The sequence below is a fragment of the Schistocerca cancellata genome, chromosome 8, assembly GCF_023864275.1.
Source record: "Schistocerca cancellata isolate TAMUIC-IGC-003103 chromosome 8, iqSchCanc2.1, whole genome shotgun sequence".
NCBI classification, from domain to species: Eukaryota; Metazoa; Arthropoda; class Insecta; order Orthoptera; family Acrididae; genus Schistocerca; species Schistocerca cancellata.
The window spans coordinates 559,998,010-560,020,514 of NC_064633.1; the positions used below are offsets into that span (position 1 = coordinate 559,998,010).

The 22,505-nt window shown below is 38.7% G+C and overlaps 2 protein-coding genes across 12 annotated transcripts in view; one reads left to right on the forward strand and one right to left on the reverse strand.

Moving 5' to 3' along the window:
* The window catches only part of LOC126095728 (anaphase-promoting complex subunit 4), a 135,818-nt gene extending 123,832 nt beyond the window's left edge, over positions 1–11,986 (reverse strand). The window contains exons 1-2 of one of the 11 annotated variants that reach the window (XM_049910496.1): positions 11,913–11,986; positions 682–812 (exon numbers count right to left, since the gene is read on the reverse strand). In XM_049910496.1, coding sequence (XP_049766453.1) covers positions 682–790 — 109 coding nt within the window. In that variant the 5' untranslated portion in view covers positions 791–812; positions 11,913–11,986. Of the gene's footprint in view, positions 1–681; positions 832–10,785; positions 11,070–11,576 lie in introns of those variants that run through there. The other 10 variants (XM_049910491.1, XM_049910495.1, XM_049910493.1 and 7 more) reach the window with 10 other exon arrangements.
* Positions 11,987–12,046: 60 nt separating this feature from the next.
* The window catches only part of LOC126095730 (T-complex protein 1 subunit beta), a 55,635-nt gene continuing 45,176 nt past the window's right edge, over positions 12,047–22,505 (forward strand). The window contains exons 1-3 of the mRNA XM_049910499.1: positions 12,047–12,150; positions 16,018–16,327; positions 16,522–16,651. Of these exons, the coding sequence (XP_049766456.1) occupies positions 12,148–12,150; positions 16,018–16,327; positions 16,522–16,651 (443 nt within the window). The 5' untranslated portion in view covers positions 12,047–12,147. The remainder of the gene's footprint in view (positions 12,151–16,017; positions 16,328–16,521; positions 16,652–22,505) is intronic.

Consider the following 22,505-nt stretch of genomic DNA (forward strand, 5'->3'; position numbering starts at 1 on the left):
TAAACAAATGTGGATCTGTTTTACCCATTATCAAGTTAATTAGGTCTCATTTCTACAGATGCTGGCAGATAGCATGTTAAGAATTGGACCACAGCCTGTCTGTATGTGTGTGGAACACCCTCTAAACATTCTATTTTTGTTTTGCAAATTTAACATCTCAGTGATAGCTCATCTGTTGCAGCAACCATTGAAGCCCTGCTTGCCTTCTTGGCAAATTGTGCATTTAGTAACTGCTTTCACTACAGTGGAATTGTGACAGATACTTCCATTATATATGTTAATATTATTTCACATGTAGTCTCTCTGTTGTCAAGATATCTAAAATATTGCTCACTCATATGAGCCGTTTGCTCATTTTACTTCCTAATCATTTCCTACACACTTTGTCTCTGATGAGATGGATTGGAGAAACTTTTTCTTCCTTCAGCACACATGATATACAATTTCTGTAACATGCCTGCTGTCTTTACCCAGATAAACTAATGTTTGAAACTTCTGAAAGATGGACATTCAAATATCATTTAATTTTTTTTATGTCTGCCAGGAGACATCTCCTCATCTGTAACAAATATTATTAACACCATTTTGTTTTCAAGAGCAAAGGTTTAGTTAACATCAGTTGTAAATCCAATATCTAAGGTAGAAATTTGCTGCTGAAATTAACTGAATACAAATACTGACCTCTAACATTGGACAATGCTAGAAGATCCATTTTGTTGGACCACACCATACGCTCAATTTTACTGGCAACATGCCTCTCCTCCAACTGGCGCATAGCATTTGAAGCCATGTCTGTTACTATTTTCCAGCTTCTAAAAAATAAAGATAAGTCTGAAATTAAAATAAAAAATGAAATATGAGAAGAATTGTAAAGTAGCTAATACAAATGATGAATAACAATGATTTTTATTTTAATGTGATATTCAGTTCTTCTCTCTTAGAAACAGCAGCTACAACTGGCAAAATCTTACTAGCATAGGGATTTTGGTTGACTAAGGATTCTCAATCTTGATATGTGTCTGTGTGTTAGCAATTAATTTCCAGAAGTCAGGTGGCGTGCAAAATGCAGTAAAAAAGGATTGCATTATAAGAGACGTCAAAGTCATGAAATACTCATTTTAGATCAATATTTTATAACAGTATAACAAGTGAGCTGAAATTCAGCCAGCTTGCACCACAGATATACATACGGTATTGTACAATGATGAAATGCAGAAGAGCATGGGCAAATTGGAAGACTTTCTAGTTTGGGTTTAAGGATTATTAATGATCCATTAAACAAATGATCACAAAGGCTCACTGTAGGTGCTCTTGATTCACCAATGTAGACTTTAGCAAAATACTTCTTACATTAAATATGAAGTTTTCTTCAATATTCCAGATGAGCAATTCGACATTGCATTAAATTACATAAATCACAGCTTTTCTGTTTCATTGTTCAGGAAGATATCACTAAAAGTCACTGTGGGCTTAATTAGTGTCATTATCCACAATTAAAGTGAAATACTAATTTTTGAGAACAACAGGATAAAGCAAGCATGGAAAGTTCAAGTTTCTTTATGCAATAGTATATCATCAGTGTGTTGATTAAATATTAATTGAAAGTATGGAGAAGGTTAATGAACTGCTTGGGTTTCTAAACCATCTAAACACAACCGTAACTTTATTAAACTGCACCGCCAAGGTCACTAATATATTTCACATCTTTCTTAAATTACTAGTTATGGCCTGTGAAAATTATCAGTTTGGGTGCTGTCTCCCAACATAAAGTACCTTTTAACATTCAGGATATAGCTACCACACTCAAGTGACACCGGCTGAAAGTAGTTAATTTAGATGCTTATTTTAGTATTCAGCACTGATTTGAATTCCACAACCAGCCTGAGTATCAATTTGGAGGGAAGATCAGAGATACTCGGGCTTCAAACTAGGACTGCAGTTTGCTCCTGTGGACGGCAGAAGAGCATGTGCAAATTGGAAGACTTGCTAGTTTGGGTGTAAGGATTATTAATGATCCATTAAACAAATGATCACAAAGGCTCACTGTAGGTGCTCTTGATACGCCAATGTAGACTTTGGCAAAATACTTCTTACATTAAATATCAAGTTTTCTTCAATATCCCAGCTGAGCAATTCGACATTGCATTAAATTACATAAATCCCATGCCACATTGGCCCTCTACTGACATGACAGTGTCCATAAATATCGCACACCGCACTTGTCTGGCAGTTCTCACTATTCTCTGAACCCTTTGATATGTGCCACTGATTGTAAAATCAATATTATGAACCTTTTCATAATTGTTGTGCCTGTCTACACCTCAACATCTCCTCTATATGGTGAGAAGCAATCTACCCTTTCTATAATGTTATCGTCCTTCCTTCCTGGATTTTCCACTGACTGATCGTAAAGTGACTGATCTCACCTATATTTGCATTTCTCAATTTGGAATTCTCAGTGGACTGTTAATTACTCTTCTTACAATCCAATACAGAATATAGCCGGGAAAGATGATCAATTAACCCATGCTTTAGCAACAAGCTATGGAGAACTGCTGCATAGGAGAAGATGATCTTCACACAATGTGATTCTAGCCTCCAAAAGCTAATCCAGATTGAGTCAATACTGTAGCTTTCCAATACATATAAGATATCTAGGTTAATCTCAGGTTGCTTCTTGTTTTGCATACTTCATCAATTGATCATTCTTCCACTGTTTGATTATACTTAGATTAATGTAATTTGCACAGCAATCAGGTTCTCATAAAAATCACAAATTATCATTTTTATTTAGAAAAAGATAGCTGCTACTCACCATAAAGTGGAGATGCTGAGTCGCAGATAGGAACGAACACACACACACACACACACACACACACACACACACACACACACACACGTGTGTGAGCGCAACTACTGTTTCCATCTGCTGTGGTCAGACTGGGAACAGCAGCGCATGATGGGAGAAGCAAGCGGACGACGGATGTAATGAGGAGACTTGGGTCCGGAGGACAAGACATTGCAGGTTAGCAGTGGGAGGTGGTGAATTGCTGCTTGTGGGGGCACGCAGGGACAAGATAGAGAAAGGGGTAGTACAGCTAGATGCAGTCGGGAGGTTAGAAAGAGGGCAGGGGGCAGCGTAGCGGGAAAGGCGAGAAGTAAAAAGACTATGGGTGTGTTGGTGGCACAGAGGGCTTTGCAGTGCTGGAATGGTAACAGAGAAGGGGCTAAACGGATAAGGACAATGACTTATAAAGATTGAGGCCAGGAGGGTTATAAGATTGTAGGATATGTTTCAGCGTGGTTCCCACACGTGTAATTCCGAAAAGCTGGTGTTGGTTGGAAGGATCCAGATGGCACAGGCTGTGAAGTAGTCACTGAAATGAAGAATGTCGCACTGGGTGGCATGTTCAGCAACTGCGTGGTCCAGCTGTTTCTTGGCCACAGTTTGTTGGTGGCCATCCACGCAGACAGACAGCTTGTTGACTGTCATGCCCACGTAAGCGCAGTGGTGGCACCTTAACTTGTAGATCACATGACTGGGTTCCACAGGTAGCCCTGATTTTTATGGTGTGGTGATGCTTGTGGCTGGACTGGAGCAGGTGGTGGTGAAAGGGTGTATGGGACAGGTGTTGCATCTGGGTCTATTACAGGGATATGAGGCAAGGGATTGGGAGAAGAGGTTGTATAGGGGTGGACGAGGATATTTTGTAGGTCTGGTGGGTGGTGGAATACTGATGTGGAAGGGGTGGGATGAATAGTGGGTAAGATATTCTTCGTTTCAATGCACGATCAGAGGTAGTTGAAACCCTGGCATAGAATGTGATTCATTTGCTCCAGCCCCGCATGGTACTGAGTCACGAGGGGCATGCTCCTTTGTGGCCGGACAGTGGGGCTTTGGGAGGTGGTGGGTGACTGGAGATATAAGGCACAGGAGATCTGTTTTTGTACAAAGTTGGGAGGGTAATTATTTTCGGTGAACACCTCAGTGAGACCCTCGGTATATTTCGAGAGGAGTTAGGGAGGTTACTGTGAAGAGGGGTGGCATCAGTAGTGATGAGTACGGCACCATATGGTAAAGGAACAGTCACAAGCATCAGTTACCCCATAACAGGCAGCTGTGCTGCATTCTACAAGGGCCTGACAACCAAGAAGCTGTCTGTCCACATGAATGGCCACCGACAAACTGTGGCCAAGAAACAGCTGGACCACCCTGTTCCTGAGCACATCACCCAACACGACATTCTTCTTTCAGAGACTGTGCCATCTGGATCCTTCCCACCAACACCAGCTTTTCTGAATTGTGCAAATGGGAACTCTCCCTGCAATATAACCTACAATCCCATAAACCTCCTGGCCTCAACCTTTGTTGCTCATTGTCCTTACCCATCTAACCCCTTCTCTGATACCATTCCAGCATTAAACAGCCCTCTATTTCATCAACATACCCAGTCTTTCCTTTTCCGCTACCTCGCCCTCTGCCGCCCATCTAACCTTCTATCTGCACATAGTTGTACTACCTTTTCTCCACCTCATCACTGTATGCTCCCACAAGCAGCACTTCACCATCTCCCACCCCTACCATGCTGCCCCCCCCCCCCCTCCCACTTCAGCCTCCTCCTTCCCCCTCCACCCGCTTGCTTCTCCCATCAAGCGCAGCTTCTCACCATCTGTCCTCATCAACTGGAGACAGTGATTATGTGTGTGTATACTTCTGATGAAGGCCTTCTTGGACAAAAGCTCACTTTCTAACAGTATTTTTGTTATGACTATCTGCAACTCAACATCTCTGCTATATAGTGAGTAGTAACTATCCTTTTCATGATATTGTCACATGCCATCCTGAATATTCCACAGTTTCATATTTATTTTAGAGTATATTCAGTATCACAAATATAATACTAGTATTTTATTTATATTTTTATTTACTGTTAGCCCTGTAAATATTTCATGGGTCCATGTTGGTCAGATGTGGAATGGGTCAATACAAGTATTACATGAGACATATTGTGGTCTTCAGTCCGAAGTCTGATTTTATGCAGCTCTCCATGCCACTCTACCTTGTGCGAGCCTCTTCATCTCCAAATAATTACTGCAACCTGCATCTTCTTGCACCTGCTTAATGTATTCATCTTGTGGTCTCTACCTAAGACTTTTTACCACCCACTCTTTCCTCCAATATTAAATTGGTGATTCGTTTTGGTTTGGGGGTATAAAGGGACTACAGGATCATCAGTTAGTGATGCCGTCATGTCTCAGAATGTGTCCTATCAACTGATCCATTCTTTTGGTCAAGCTGAGCCACAAATTACTTGTCTCCCTACTTCTATTTAGTACCGCCTCATTAATGACAAGATTGACCCATCCAATCTTCAGCATTCTTCTGTACCACCACATCTTGAAAGCTTCTATTCTCTTTTTATCTAAACAGTTTATCGTCCATGTTTCAATTCCATACATGGCTACACTCCCCAGACAAATACCTTCAGAAAAAACTTCACATCAATATTTGATGTTGACAAATTTCTCTTCTTCAGAAATGCTTTTCTTGCCATTCCCAGTCTACATTCTACTTTGGTCATCATCAGTTATTCTACTGACCAAATAGCAAAATTCCTTTACTATTTGAAGTGTCTCGTTTCCTAATCTAATACCCTTAGCATCATCTGATTTAATTCGACTACAGACATTTATCCTTGTTTTGCTGTTGTTGATGTTCATCTTACATGCTCCTTTCAAGACACTGTCCATTCCATTCAACTGCTCTTCCAGCCCTTTGCTGTTTCTGATAGAACTACAATATCATCGGGGAACCTTAAACTTTTTATTTCTTCTCCCTGAACTTTAATTTCTACTCCAAATTTTTCTTTGGTTTCCTTTACTGCTTGTTAAATGTATATTGAAGAAAACCAGGGAGAGGCTACAAACCCGTCTCACTTCCATCTCAACCACTGCCTCCCTTCGATGCCCCTTGACTCTTATAATTGCTGTCTGGTATCTGTAAACTTGTGAATAGCATTTTGTTTCCTGTATTTTGCCCCTGCTACCTACAGAATTTCAAAGAGAGTATTCCAGTCTAGATTGTCAGAAGCTTCCTCAAAGTCCACAAATGCTATAAGTATAAGTTTTCCTTTCCTTAACCTATCCTCTAAGATAAGTTTGTAGGGTCAGTATTGCCTTGCGTGTTCCTACAGTTCTCCAGAAACAAACTTATCCTGCATGAGGTCTGCTTCTACAAGTTTTTCCATTCTTCTGTAAAGAATTCGCTTTAGCATTTTGCAACCATGACTTATTGAACTGACTGTTCAGTAATTTTCGCACCTGTTGGAAATGGAATCACTACATTCTTCTTGAATTCTGCGGGTATTTCGCCTGTCTCATACATCTTGCACATAAAATGGAAGAGTTTTATCAGGTCTGGCCTTCCCAAGGCAATCAGTAGTTCTGGCAGAATATCATCTACTATCAAGCCTTGTTCCGACTTAGATCTTTCAGAGCTATGTCAAACTGTTCTTGCAGTATCATCTATGTCCACTTCCCTTTCTATAATATTGTTTTTAAATTCACATTCCCAGTATAGACCCTCTACATACTCCTTCCACCTTCCAGGCTTCCCTTCTTTGCTTAGAACTGGTTTACCATTTGATCTCTTGATTTTCATAAAGCTGCTATTCTTTTCCCCAAGGGTCTCTCTAATTTTGCTGTAGGCTGTATCTATCTCTTTCCCTAAGCGAAAATGCTTCTAAATCCTTACATTTGTCCTCTAGCCATTCCTGCATAGCAACTTTGTACTTTCTACCAATCTCATTTTTTAAAACATTTGTATTCCATTCACCTACTTCATGTGTAGCATTTTTAAATTTTCTCCTTTCATCAATTAAATTCAATGTTGCTCATGTATCCAAGGATTCCTATTGAGCCTTGTCTTTTTACCTGTTTGATCCTCTGCTGCCTTCGCTATTTCATCTCTTAAAGCTACCCATTTCTCTCCTACTGTATTTCTATCCCATTTTCTAGTCACCTATTGTATTATGCTCTCTCTGAAGCTCTCAACAACCCTTGGTTCTTTCAGCTTATCCATGCCCCATCTCCTTAATTTCCTACCACATCCCAATCTCTTCAATTTTAATCTACAGTTCATAACCAATAAATTGTGGTCAGATTCCACATTTGCCCCTGGAAATTTCTTACAATTTAAAATCTGGCTCCTAAATTTCTGTTTAACCATTACGTAATCAATCTGAAACCTTCTGGTGTCTCCAGGTCTCTTTCACATTCACAACCTCCTTTAATGATTCTTAAACCAAGTGTTAGTGATGACTGAATTATTAATGTGGATGATTCTACCAAGCAGCTTCCTTTTTCATCCCCCCCCCCCCCCCCCCCAAAAAAAAAAAACACATACACAAACCTTCTCCTCCTTTTCCTACTATTGAATTCCACTCCCCATTATACAGAGTATAACAACACCAAAATTAAAACAAAATGAATAGTTACTAACCAATAGGTTATTTCCCTATTTACATTAGAGACAGAGAGCGAGAGCGACAGAGAGAGAGAGAGAGAGAGAGAGAGAGAGAGAGAGAGAGAGAGAGAGAGACTGCAGATGTAAATAACACTTCTGAATACAGTGAAGATGTTGACAAACCTGAATGTTCTCACAACAGATGAGAACAAAGTGGGATCCCAGTGACCTGTCTCGTGTGTGTGTGTGTGTGTGTGTATGTGTGTGTGTGTGTGTGCCAAATTTCCAAGGAGCTGATGACTAAATCAAACATTCAGGCCATTTACTTTGATATTTATGGAAGAGATGAGCAGGATTTACCTTTACAGGAAACTTATAACATATCCTGACCTCACACATGTATATGTATCTCAAACTGTTTTTCTTACATGACACCTTGAAAGCCATTTATCTGTATAAACATGGAGATACAGTACTTCCTGAGTTTCAAAAAAACATTTAACTCAATTTCCACATCAATGCTGTTAACAAAAATAGTCATGCGGAGTAGCAAATGAAATTTCTGACTGGATTAAAGATTTATTGGAAGGGAGTATACTGCATGTTATCTTGAGAGGAAAGTTATTCAATCTAGTCAACACTTCTACATTTTTTGGAGTGTGATGTCATATGATACGTGGACGATGTGTAGGACGTTTTCACTTAAGTTTCAGTTGAGTTTTGTTAATAATTTAAAACAATGGGAAACTCAAGATGGAATAATCACAGTATCATGAAAAGTATAGATTGCTACTCATCATACAGAGGAGATGTTCAGTCACGAGCAGGCACAAGAGTAGACTGCTTGAACTTCTGGCCAGAAGGCCTTCTTCTCAAGTAGACAACACACATGAATTTAAACAGGCACAGCTCTCACACATAGGACCACTGCCTCTGGCCACCAAGGACAGACTCTGGTCAGAGACAGTGGTCATGTGTGTGAGCTGTGCTTGTGAGAAAGTGTGTGTGTTGTCTACTTTAGAAGGCCTTTTGGTGGAAAGCTCACATCTCCAGTAGTCTTTTTGTTGTGCCTATCCGTGACCATCTCTGCTATATGAGTCGCAATCTATCTTCTCGATAATTTTGTTAATAATTAGTCACTTACAACTCATAGCTGATGACTTAGTCTATTATTCTGAATGAGTGAATCAAACCTACATATAACTGATTTTGACATGAGATAATGGTGTGATGTTGCATGCGATATCATGTGTGTGGAAACAGAAAGAGAACACAAAACTGACAATATTTGGTTTACATCTACATTATGTTTTGAAATGTAGGCTGTTGTGACATATTGATCTTTAGCGTAGCCCTTAGTCTAAGTTAGGCTGAAAGCTGGCAGTTTAGTTGAGAGTTAGTGGAGAAACTGAATGTGACGTCATGAAAATAACTATAAGTCAAGTAATGGAACATATGTTACACATATGAGGCATTTATTCTGCCAGTTTCATGATGTCATGTGTCAAAGCAGACTGGTGGCATTGGTAAGTTCATGAGTAAAATATTAACTTTGCCAGACTGAGCTGTATACTAGTGTGATGCCTAGGTTAAGCTGGAAGGAGTGAGTTTGGTTGTATGTCAGCAACAAATACAATGAATGTGTCGTGACAATCCTTTTTTTTTTTTTCAGCAGACATTGCGTGTTCCAGTTACATTTGTCCCTGACAACATCCTCTATTTTCTCGGCTTAATAACAAGTACATCCTCCCCCAAATCCCCATTACACATGGTGGTCCTGAAACTTTGTTAGGTTCTTATTTTTCTTGTTGCTGTTGACATCATCTGTTGTTCATTTAGTGAGGCATATATATCTGCCATCATCAGCATAGAGTGCGATATCACAATATCGTGCGTAAAAGTAACTACAGGTGTGCCCCATGGACATCCCTATTGTTCAGATTGTATAATAGGCCTAATGGCCTGGAAGGCAATATTAATAGCACCTCTAGAATCTAGCAAATGATGCAGTTGCCCTTAAGTTAAAGATAAACTATCTGTAAAAAACTGTACGAACATTCAGCTCTATGTTGATACTGTTTCATAGTGGTGCAAAGATTCTCATGAAGATGCTGAAATAACTGGAGCCAGGCACTTAAAGACAGACGCAAACTATCCCATGAAAATTTACTTAGAAAGTTTACAGAACCAATTTTAAGTAATATATCTAGGAATATAGAGCCATTGGAAGTGTCTGATTCCATGCTTCTGCTTTGACCTGTGATGTAGTGCGACGTCACTATGGCACATTGTTTTTGATTTGGTTCATGTTTGTAGATCTCATATTTTATGACACTTATTAGTAGTGGTTTTTTTTTCATTTGCTTTGTGTGTGGCACTTTTGTTGGGCATGCTTCTGTGTGTGTGTGTGATGCTTTTGTTTTTAAGCAGTTTTTGTTTTGTTTTTATTCTATAGTAATTTTGATGTTTTGTCTGTTTTATATTTATGGTATTTCAGTCCTGTTTTAATTGATGTATCAATTTTTTTTTTTTTTTTTTTTTGCGTTATTGAGTTGTCGAGTTTTCGTTTTTGGTGGTTGTTAGTGAATTATTAAGTTTTTGATTGCGTTTTTTTTATTTTTATTTGTGGTTTACCGGCGGGTATCGAGAGCTGCGATTGAAGTATATAGGTAAAGGGAAATGTCCGATTCTATGTTTTGGAGTTGTGGGTGATGGGTTTTTGGCATCGAGGGCTTGGCTTGACCTATATAGGTCAAGGGAAATGTCCGATTCTGCTTTTCAGAATTGCAGGTGTTGGTTTTTTTGGAATCGCGTGCTTTGTGTGGGCTGTATAGGTCGAGTAACCTGTACGATTCCTGTTTGTTTTGTAGCTGTAGCACTATGTCATGAGTTGAATTTAGCTTGTTGCTGCTTTACGTTCCCATTTCCCGCGGCTGTCCCGTTAGTTTCATTGTACTGTCGGAGTGAGTCATTCTTTTATTCACCTTTGTTGCATGTACATGTAGTGAAGATATCGACGCCATTTTCTACAAGCAGGTAGGCGTTTCCATCATACTGATTACGTCATGCGGCACAGCAGACGGATGGAAAAGGACAATTCCCTAATGCCGGAATATATAACAGCCCCCTACTTACCGCTCTCATATTGCGAAGACATGACCAGACTTAACAGCTCAAGCTATCCTATCCCAGCGCTTCAGTGGTCTGCAGATTACAGATGAAGAAAGACTGTCAGAATCGTAGGTAAAGTAATTGGGAGACTTCTGTTCATTGGTAGGATACCGGGAAAATTCAACAACATTACAATGGAGAATACTCACCAAACTCATGTAGAACACTCATTAGAAGTCTGCTTAAATGTGTCGGACTAGTACCAAATAGGACTAACGGGTTTGTGTCACAAAAATGGTTAAATACCAGACATTTGAAGATAGACCTCAAATAACTCGCAAAATTATAGTTTCTACGTTTCAAGGCATGAGAAATCAAAGAAGAAACAGCCCCATACATATTGCTCCTGTACACAAGACGACTGAACTAATTATATCAGGCACGTAGGTATTTAAGCAGTCGTTCTGCCTGATCTTCATCTGTGAATGGTATGGGAAGAAACGCTTGCCAAGCACTTTGCAGTGATTTGCTGATTATGGATGTGGCAACTGAAACCAAAACTGTTAGCACACTGGGATTTATTTCAAATTTCATCCGGTCCAGAATTTTATTCTTTTGCTTTCGGTTCGATTATGAGTTGTGTTTCGTTGACAGAGATTCTCACCACTAAATAATGGCCAGGTTTTCAGGCCCAATACAGCACCCGCCAGTAAGATCCGATAGCACTTACGTTGTACAGAATCATCAATTACAAGAATATAAAATCTTACTTCCCATCCATTTTCGGTGAATTTTGCAGCTGCATATGATAAATCTGGTAATTATTTCCAGACTTTACGGCAAGTTATACGAGAAAGTCAATTATTCCAAGTTTTTACTTTAGCAGAGTAATATATATTTACTTTTGTAACTATATGGCTTAAAGGTGGGAGGACAGCTAATGATTAGTAAAGTATGCTATTTATTTATGGATTTTCTGGCAGCAGTAAGGAATACTTACACATCAAAAGCTACATATTGATTTGCAGGATAAGCAATTGTTAACAAAACTGTACCTTACAACTACGGAATCACTTCATTTACGCTGGTAAATATTAGTTTATTTTTTCTCGAATTTCTATAAAACACGTATTAGTAAGAACAGCGTGAAAATGAGCTGGTGTAAGTTGCACTACGAACTATGACAACTATACTTTATACTGGAATAACGAACGTTTTCACCCGGCGTCACTGCAATATTGCCCCCTTCCCATTGTTCGTCACGTACAAACTAGACTCGATGACAATGGCATTCTTTCTCTATTCTACTTTAATACGACGAACAATGAAACGATACCATTCATTCAACTACGCTTACACTCGCGCCAAGAAACAAACATACTATTTCAAAGAAGGAAAATCACATGTTGAAACAGTGTGCTCAAAATAAACTGTGTAAATATCTTTGTGCAGCGTGTGAAATGTAGTATCTTCTGAACTAACTATGTTTGGTTGGTAGTGTCGCTACGCTACGCGAAAAACGTGCAAGTTCGGACTTAGGAAGCGGCCGTATACGTCTAGAACAAAACACAATGGTAATTTTACGTTAGTAGTTTTCTCACAAATAAGAATGTAAGACAGCTCCCTAATTGTTATTGTGTTAAACAGTTTGTTCTTCACTAATGTGCTGTGTCAACACTAAGAAACAGCAAATTCTAGTTAGTGCACAATGTAATATAAATGTGAACAATTTGAATCTGTATGAAGTTTCTTACGACATTGAAATAAAGTTAAAAGACCTTACCAAACTACATTGGATATATTTCACGGTTTAAATTGAATGCTGTTGTGATAAACTGGAAAGGTGCAAAAAGATGTGGGCGGGCGTCTGCCATGAGCAAGAAAGAGCATGCAAACGGGGCAGACCCTGGTTTTCGTCAGATGATAGGAACGGTACTTAATAGGTTGTAATTTTCAACGTATCAAGTTTATGATTATTTTGTTTGTGATTATTTACGCTGCAGTGCACAAAACACACAGCTTACGTAGTAGTTACCTGATATTCAGAATGTAACCAGGGACGTTGTGTGAAGTATGAAACATCGTGGTCTAATCACACCACATTTCATCATTTAATTTCCCAGTAAACATAGTTTCCCACAAGAAAAATGTTTCGAACTACTCCAGGGTGCCGTAATTTAGTTGGTGGAAACAGCTGTAAATTATTTGCTGCATACAGTGTGACAGTCTTTCAAATCATTTTAATGTCCACATTGTTACACCTTCCCCTTTTCAGATGTAGCTGCTGTATAAAAGAACACCTTGCCCCACCCCTACTCTGTCCTTATCCCCCCAAGATCGTTTTACTGCTATTCTTGAGAAATTTCTTACCATCTCAGATTTCTGTGCATCACCCCTATATTGTTAAAAGGTGCTTCCAGTTTAATGTTGTCTTACATGCCATTCATTCATTGAAAAGCATACCATGATAGTTCTGACATACAAGTGCTCTGACACTGCTGTGATTGAGCCTAAAGTGTTTGACAGGGTCTCTGGTGTCTGCCAGGTGTGATTGACTGCTAAAACCACCTCTCAGTAATTGTGTAGATGCTTTCATCATTAATCAAGACTGTTATCATTTGCTTGAAACAAATGACAAGTTGACCGGACGGAGTGGCCGAGCTGTTCTAGGCGCTACAGTCTGGAGCCGTGTGACTGCTACGGTCGCAGGTTTGGATCCTGCCTCGGGCATGGATGTGTGTGATGTCCTTAGGTTAGTTAGGTTTAAGTAGTTCTAAGTTCTAGGGGACTGATGACCTCAGAAGTCCCATAGTGCTCAGAGCCATTTTTTGAAATGACATGTTGAATTTTGTGTCTGTCCATGAGGTGTGCGTGGGTAATGCAATTAGTAGCAAACATATGGTTTTTTTTTTCGCCTGTTTGATTTCTAACTGGAGTCTGCTTTTCGTTAGCGTGATCATCACAGTTGTGATTTCTGAGCCGGGCCCATAAATTCAATTTATATTGCCCTACATGGTTTCTCAGTTGACACGTCAATTTGATGCGAGCATTAGATAATTTAAAAGAAAAGAGAAAGTTTTATGAATGTGTAGACTGAGGTATATTTCTAAATGAAATGGTGTTAAGAAATTTTAGGAAAGTTGTAAGTTTACATTCAGCTTTTAAGTGATAGGAAACACAGAATTTTCTTTACACTATCACATAGCTGAAGATGAACTTCCTTTTCATCAGTGGTTTAAAATATCAGGTGTGCTGTGGGGTTTCTGTAATTTTCCCTTGGACAGCTTATTTTCCTAATAAAGTTTGCATCAATTTTATTACATAGAATTTCTTTTACAGTGTCAGAAGTGTAGGGTTTTCCCTTGATGAACGAGAGTACTATTGTTTTCTGCAGTAATATTAACGGCTGAGGTGGCACAGTGGTTAGCAAACTGGACTCGCAGTGGGAGGACAACAGTGGAAACCTGTGTCCTGATTGAGGTTTTCCATGATTTCCCTAAATTGCTCCAGGCAAATGCTGGGATAGTTCCTTTGAAAGGGCACGGCCGACTTGCTTTCCTTATCCGATGGGACCAGTGACCTTGGTGTTTGGTTCCCTCCCCCAGATTAACCAACCAGCCAGTGACACGAGACCCATTTAACTATGGGTATCTCATCTGGCCTTTGCATTTTTTGGTGGTTTTCCCAAACTGCCTGTATAATCATTCCTGGCAAATGCTAAAGTAGTTACTTACAGTGAACTATTGTTACCTTATTCATTGCTTTTCCATTAATCGTAATTAGATATAAGTGTTGTTTCTGTCTTTTGTGCTGAATTAGTTATCACATATGTTGGCATTTTATGTGATTAGGGATCAGAGTTAGTGGTGCCTGCAGTATAAAAAAGTGAGGTGAAGGAAATATACAGTTGTTTCAGATCTCTGAGAGCATCTCAATGGAAGTGTCTGATTCCAACTGTCTTTGACCCATGATGTAAGCGTGTTGTTATTTGTGACGTCATTATGGCGCGGAGTTTGGGGTGGTTGTGTTTGTAGATGTCGTCTTGTGTTTCATGGCGTCCTGTGTGTGTGTGTGTGTGTGTGTGTGTGCGTGTGCGTGTGCGTGCGTGCGTGTGTGTGCGTGCGTGCGTGTGTGTGCGTGCGTGCGTGCGTGTGTGTGTGTGTGCGTGCGTGCGTGTGTGTGTGTGTGCGCGCGCACGCGGGATGCTCGGTCGAAATTTGTTGGTGATAACTAATTGACTTTTGGCTCTATTTTCTCGAGTTGTGGTGTTTTGTGTATTTATTGTGTACTGAATGTGTTGTTTTAATTTACATAGGGATTTTTGAGTTTTTAATTTTTGAGGTGTTGTGGTTTTGGTTTTGTCCTGTATAGGTCAAGGGAAATGTCTGATTCCAATTTCCATAGATTTTGCTGTAGGCATTGGTGTTTTGGTATCGTCAGTTGCCATTGACCTATATAGGTCAAGGGAAGTGTCCGATTCCTGTAGATTTTTGTAAATTTTTTTTTCCGTCATCTTGTGTGTGTTGGGATCGTGGTTTTTTTTTTTTTTAGCTAGTCCCCTCCTAAAAACCCCTAATTTCCCGCGGTTGTCCCGTTAGTTTTATTGTGTTTTTGGAGGGTGATGTTATTCTCTTATTTACACGTATTTTCGTGTTTGTTGCCTTGTGTATGTAGTGATATCATAGGTGCCATATCGGAGACACTTAGAATAGCCATTTCCACCCTATTGATGATGTCAGGGGTCAAAGCAGACGGGTGGAATTGGACACTTCCATATTCCCAAACATCCAAACTCTGGATCATATTTCTCGGATGTCGTAATGTGCCAGTGTATGGAAATTAGCTACCGCCCCATTTGACGATTGACTGATCAATTGTATTTCATTAGTGTTTTCTTTGAACCTTTAACATAGCCTATAGTAAATGGCAACTCTCAGTATATTAATACACATAAACAACACACAAAAATTCAGCAGTTATTGCTTTTTCCCATTCAACCTCCTCTCCCCACCATTGTCTCTACTTTGTGTGCTTTCATCTTTTGCATTCATATGCTTCTCATAATTACATTTCATTATTAAACTGTCACTGGTACCTTTGATTTATTAATTACCTGTAGCTCTGTGTTAATAGTTCAGAATTTTGGTCCTTGTAAACTATTTTTGTTTCAGACTAGTTACCTGCTTCATTTCTCTTTCAAGGCTGATTTAGAGGAACTTTTCCTTTCCTGTGTTTGCAACTTATTACCCGCATCTTTTTCTTTTCAAGAGCGCAGTTTATAATTGGATATTTTTTCATAATTTGTATCTGTCAGCACGATTCCATTTGCTAGGTTAGCTATTGTGAAGTTACTGTATTGCTTCATGTGGTTTGCATTGCTATATCCCACATCATTGAATTATTTGTGAATAGTGTCAGTATCTTTTCCTACTTTTTCCTAGGTGTCATTAAATCCTCAAAGAATACTCAAGCATGAGGCGGAGGAGGAAAAAGCAGAGATTGCACGGATGTCAAGCTTTATTGGTGCAATTACTATTGGTGACTTAGTAAAGAGCACCCTTGGGCCAAAAGGTATGGACAAAATACTTGTTTCAATGGGCCGTAATGAAGGTCAGGTGGAAATTACAAATGATGGTGCAACAATATTGAAAGCTGTAGGTGTTGATAATCCAGCTGCCAAGATCCTTGTTGACATGTCACGTGTCCAGGATGATGAAGTTGGAGATGGAACTACTTCCGTTACAGTTCTTGGTATGTATAGCAGCCACAGCATCTCTCCCTCTCCCCCTCTGAGTGAGTGTGTGTGTGTGTGTTTTTGTTTGTTTGTTTGTTTCACTTTCAGTTTTGAATTGTATTATTCATATAATTTCTCTTGCATATAGAGTGCTTGAAGACCTTCCTTAGACCATGTTAATAGTTAAGAAATAAGTTAATTTCTATTATAGCTGCTGAGTTGTTACGTGAAGCTGAAAAACTTATTGATCAGAAGATCCATCCGCAGATAATTATTGCTGGTTGGCGGAAGGCACTGCAGGTTGCAGTTGATGCTCTTTCAGCTGCAGCCATGGATAACAGGTAGGCTGTGTATCCAGTTTTCCATTCGTTTTGTACTCTTACTGTCAAGTATTTATTCAACTGATCAAGTACTTGAAATTAAAAATATATTGGAAGAAATGAAATTTTGTTGTACATTTTATTATGGAGCTTCATAGATAATAGCTTTAAGTGGTATATAAAGGGTTTTGAGTTAACAAAAGGCTTTTACTTCTATTCATGTGAGAAATATTAGAAATGTGATGTTGAAAATTTTTCTGCAGAATTACATACCTTTGAAAGAGCTTGTTACTTAGATACCTCTCACAAACGAGAGCAACGATAAATTTGTAAAGGCGGGGTGAGCAGATTTACAACCCAGAATTGCAGTAATTCATTTATGTTGTCTTAGAAGTACAGTAACTCATTTATGTTGTTGGGGGGGCTCTCACATTGTTAAATTTATATCCTACAGCTGTTCTACCTAAAATAATGTGTTTTTACAAGTGATTATATGGTTGACTCAATTATGACACATTTGAAAATTACATAAGAATTACACGAATATGATCCAGGAGCTATGGTGTAGTAACTGGCACAAAATATGATAAATTTTCATTCAGACCATCATTTCGCCCAGTTTCAAATAGTGGATACAAGTGGAGTGCTAGCTAAACATGTGAAAAGTCACAAGGGGACTGATGACCTCAGATGTTAAGTCCCATAGTGCTCAGTGCCATTTCAAAAGTCACAAGTTCAGTTGAGTTTGTGTATAAGCAAACAGTTGATTGCAGATACCTATTCTTTATTTAAAAGTTGTATAAATCCGGAGACCAGTGTCACTAAAGTCAACGTTAAATATACTGAAGTGCTATTCAGTGACTCATATTATTCTATAGTCTACTTCTGAAACATTAAATTGTAAACCTGTATGACCCCCATCACAAATATATCTGCTCCAGTACATGTCCAGAACCCATGAGTCTCAAAATGTTAAGTATTGGGTCATGGACAAATGTTAGCATCAGATGACATTAAACTTTTCAGTAAGTTCCAAGCTGATCTTAGGAGACTCTTCCGGTTGTGTTATGCATTTAGCCTCTGAGCAGAGGTCATATTGCATGGGTGCATCCCAAGACCACTTTTAACAGTCCTTTGAACTGAGTATCTAGATATGCCCGGTTGCACTGCTAATTTTCTGCACATTTTGTCGAGGCTGCTCTTTAGAGGGTCCGTCCAAGTCAAGTGATGTAATAAAAAATTAAGTTGGTTGCTTGACCGTTTTCAAATATTTTGGGTTTTTTTATAAGTCATTAACCTACAGTCAAGAAGTTGGGAGCAGATAAAAAAAATTTCCTTGCACTGTTATTGAATGGTGGCCATTTTTATTTGTAGATGCACAATGTTCCTTGATTTTGGAGACGTAAGCACCAATGTGAATATCTCTGCACTGGGTTAAAATTGCAGTTGACCACGCACACGCTCGGTGTACATAAAGTCCGGGAACACTTTCAGTTATTTATTGCACAAGAACTAAACATTCTATAGTTGTCATACATATTGCATTTTTGAAGAGAAACTCAGAAAGTTTTTTTTTTTACAAAAATTCCAAATGCGAACCATGAGTGAGTGACCCGGCAAATGTCAATATGGTAATTGAATTCTTGCCATACCCATCCCGGCATAGCATCATCAACTGTAGCAGTCATTTCCTGTATTCTCTCCTGGAGCTCTGCTACATCACGTGGTAGAGGCAGTACATACACCAGATTTTTAATGTGTCTTCACAGAAAAAAGTCACACAGAAGTGAGATCTGGTGATCGGGTAGGCCATTTCACGAAACAGCTGTCCCTTTCTGTAACACAGCCGATCCATTGATGTGGAAGCTCTGTGTTCAGGTGCCCATGAACTTCACGGTGAAAATGGGGTGGAGCCCCATCCTGCTGAAAGATGAATGGAGAGTCCGATTGAATTTGAGGCATCAGCCATTGCTGCAACATGTCCAAATAGGAATGTCTCTCGTACATGCTCCAATTCACTTCACTCACACTGGGATGTCCGCTTCTCTTTGCTGGGGCACAGGCAACCTGGCATAACAAATTTGTTGTGCCAGTTATAAATGGCCTTTGTTGGTGGCTTCTTACCATACTTGGATCTAAATATCCGTTGAACAGCTGTAGTACACTTGTTTTTGTTGAACTCTTACACGCAGAAAGCTCACTCTGCACCTGAACTCGCCATGTTTGCGACTAGCACTGACTATCGGCAAATTACCTAACAACACTGTGACGGTATGCATGAAAATAAATTTCAGGGTTTCTCTTCAAAATGACATATGTATGATATCTATACAATGTTTGGTTCTTGTGCAATAAATAATTGAAAGTATTCCTAGACTTTATGTACACCCTGTGTGTGTGTGTGTGTGTGTGTGTGTGTGTGTGTGTGTGTGTGTGTGTGTGTGTGTGTATTATATACATGATTTTTGCACTTATTATAACAAAGTACTGTAAAAATTTCAACAGTGGTATTTGACTGTGAACAAAGATATGAATTTTTGAAAATAAAGAAGTAATTCACATTACAGTGCACTTAATCTTATCTCCGTTGTGTAATTCATGTGTGATATTGGCTAGATGTAATCATTTATTATTGAAGTTAAGGAACTGAATTATATGAAAGAACTCGAAAAATTATTGAAATAAACATTTATATATGTCAATAATTTAAAGTAATAATTTTCAGTTATGACACTTTCACAATGTGCTGCTTCCTAATCCTAGTGGTGATTATTAAGAACACTTATTTCTTCAAACAGATTTTGTCATACAGTCGAAGACCTCCCAGTTGCAATGGTAAGTTCAAGCACCATAAGGTTCCTTCATACGTTTTTCATTCGTATCCAAACATTGTCAGTAGTAGATTTCCTGAACGATGTTCTTGGGCCAGCAGGGTGGTAAAAATGCACAAAACATCATTGTTTTCTAAGCTTATTCTTTCAAACTGTGCAAGCCACCATTGTCCATGATAAGCACATGCCACTATGTCATTGTGTGTTAAAGACACACATGTAATTTTACTGGGACAGTGATTCTCATAAATTTTGGTTTCTGATGTTGCATAGCATCAAAGTTAGTTTTCTGCAATGCGAGGGAATGTGTGGAATCCTTGTTTCTTTTATCAGTACACGGTTTTCAAATTTAGTTTGAAGTGTTGTTCTGGTATGAAATACTTACCTCTTCTTTCTTGATGAGGAAATAGGTGATGCTCTTAATATTATCATTGCATATGGCATACATGTCTCTATTGTAAGAATTTGGTCTGTGGTCGCTCTTTGTAGGCTGGCTTTACTCACTTTAAATTTTATTATACCTCCTACCCATCCCATGCATTTTTACCATGGGAAGAGGCAAAAAAGTGCCATTCTGCCCCCAACCTGATGTCTACTTTGTGGTTGCAAAGATTTGAAAAATTCTTTTTGTTCATGTATTGACTACCACTTCCATCTGAAAAGTAAATTAGCTTCTTAACCTTGGGCAACTTTTCTTTTTTGTAATTTGTTACATACTTCTGAAAGAAATGGACAACTGAAGTGTTGTGTCCCGAGTAGTTGCCTAGAATGCGAACTGAAGAACTGCAAACTTCATCTTTCTTATTTTTGAATTACAGGACAAATGAATGCACTGTTGCCTGGTTGTTGACCCAGTGGTACCCTTGTATTTCACCTGGAACCATAAATGTAATATTTTCTGCAAAGTGAACTAGGACTATGTGTTCAACTTTATAAAAGTCTGCTTTTTTGTCTTTCAAAAACTTGCTTTGGAGTTCAGAAACATGGTGGTGACTTTTGTAAGTTATCAATTAGAGATTGAAAGTACTCTTCCTGAGATTTAAACACAGTTACCATTTTAGCCCTGTTAATTGTGATCCACTGTTTAAAGGTAACATTGTTGAGCATGTCGTCCTCAGATTTATTAAACAGTTCAAGAGAGGTTTCTTTATAAGGGCATTTATCACACATACTCGTCATGCAGACAATTAAATCTAGCAACTCTTTGTAGTTAACATAATTGAGTTTTGCATCTGCAATCATCGGTTTGTAATTTTTATGATATAAACAAACACATGTGGATTGTGTTTCTGAAAAGCCGACCAAAATACACCACAAAATTTTTGACCATCCAATTTTGCATTCAGGATGAGCATTTTTTAAAACTACATAAAATTCATTTAAATTAGATAGCACTAGGCATTTCTGCTTTGTTACTTCAACTCCATTTTTTAGTAATTTCTGTTTTCTTACTTTAACTCCATTTATAACAACTCTTTTTGCTATCTTTGCTACACCGGCACATTCTGCTGTTTTCATCGTCTTCAAGAAACTGCTAGATCTTTTCAGTTGTTTCTTCACTTTAACCTACTCCTTTCTCTTATCCTAAAACTGGTAGAATGTCCTGCTCTTTTACCAATTTCCAGGTTAGTCTAATTGAATGATCAGAAACATTGAACTTGTGAACTACATTTTTCTCTTGACTATGAGACAGGGAGCAAACTTAAAATTGTAACTATTTCCTCTTTAGGTGTCACTGAACACTTACTTTTTAAATTTATCATTTAAGCTTAAATATTAAGTGCCGGATTATTCTAGAGGTAGGTTGTCTTCTTTTTTAGAAATGCTGTTGGTATCTGCATTATTGAAGCATGATTCTAAGTCTCTTCTAATTTTATCTGAAATTCGTTGTACCTTTCTTACAATAGCTGCTTTTCTTTTTCTGCTACCGTTTTCTTATTTTCGAAGTGAGAGGTACCTCTAAATTAGAAAAAGCAAACTCAAATTTACTAATAGCTTCCTCACTAAGAATATAAATGTAATTATCAAGGTTACAGATTCTGGATTATGAAAATTATTTTTGAGTAACAATTTGGGCAAAGGAACTTCCAGGAATCACATCAAGTTTTACTGGAAACTGTTTTACGCACACTTAACAAGGACAAATGTTCAAGTTTTATTTTCCTCAAACCTTTTTTAACTGGCTTTTTATGAGCTTTTTACATCTACATTTATACTCCACAAGCCACCCAACAGTGTGTGGCGGAGGGCACTTTATGTGCCACTGCATTACCTTCCTTTCCTGTTCCAGACACGTATATTTCGTGGGAAGAACGACTGCTGGAAAGTCTCCGTGCGTGCTCAAATCTCTCTAATTTTACATTCGTGATCTCCTCGGGAGGTATAAGTAGGGGGAAGCAATATATTCGATACCTCATCCACAAACGAACCCTATCGAAACCTGGACAGCAAGCAACACCGCGATGCAGAGCGCCTATCTTGCAGAGTCTGCCACTTGAGTTTGCTGAACACCTTCGTAACATTATCACGCTTACCAAGTAACCCTGTGACGAAACGTGCCGCTCTTCTTTGGATCTTCTCTATCTCCTCTGTCAACCCGACCTGGTACGGATCCCACACTGATGAGCAGTACTCAAGTGTGGGTCGAACAAGTGTGTTGTAAGCCACCTCCTTTGTTGATGGACTACACTTTCTAAGGACTTTCCCAATGAATGTCAACCTGGGACCCGTCTTACCAACAATTAATTTTATATGATCATTCCACTTCAAATCATTCCGTAAGCATACTCCCAGGTATTTTACAGAAGTAACTGCTTCCAGTGTTTGTTCTGCTATCGTATAATCATACAATGAAGGATCCTTCTTTCTATGTATTCGCAATACATTACATTTGTCTATGTTAAGGGTCAGTTGGCACTCCCTGCACCAAGTGCCTATCCGCTGCAGATCTTCCAGCATTTCGCTATATATATATATATATATATATATATATATATATATATATATATATATACACTTAAAAACAAAGATGATGTGACTTACCA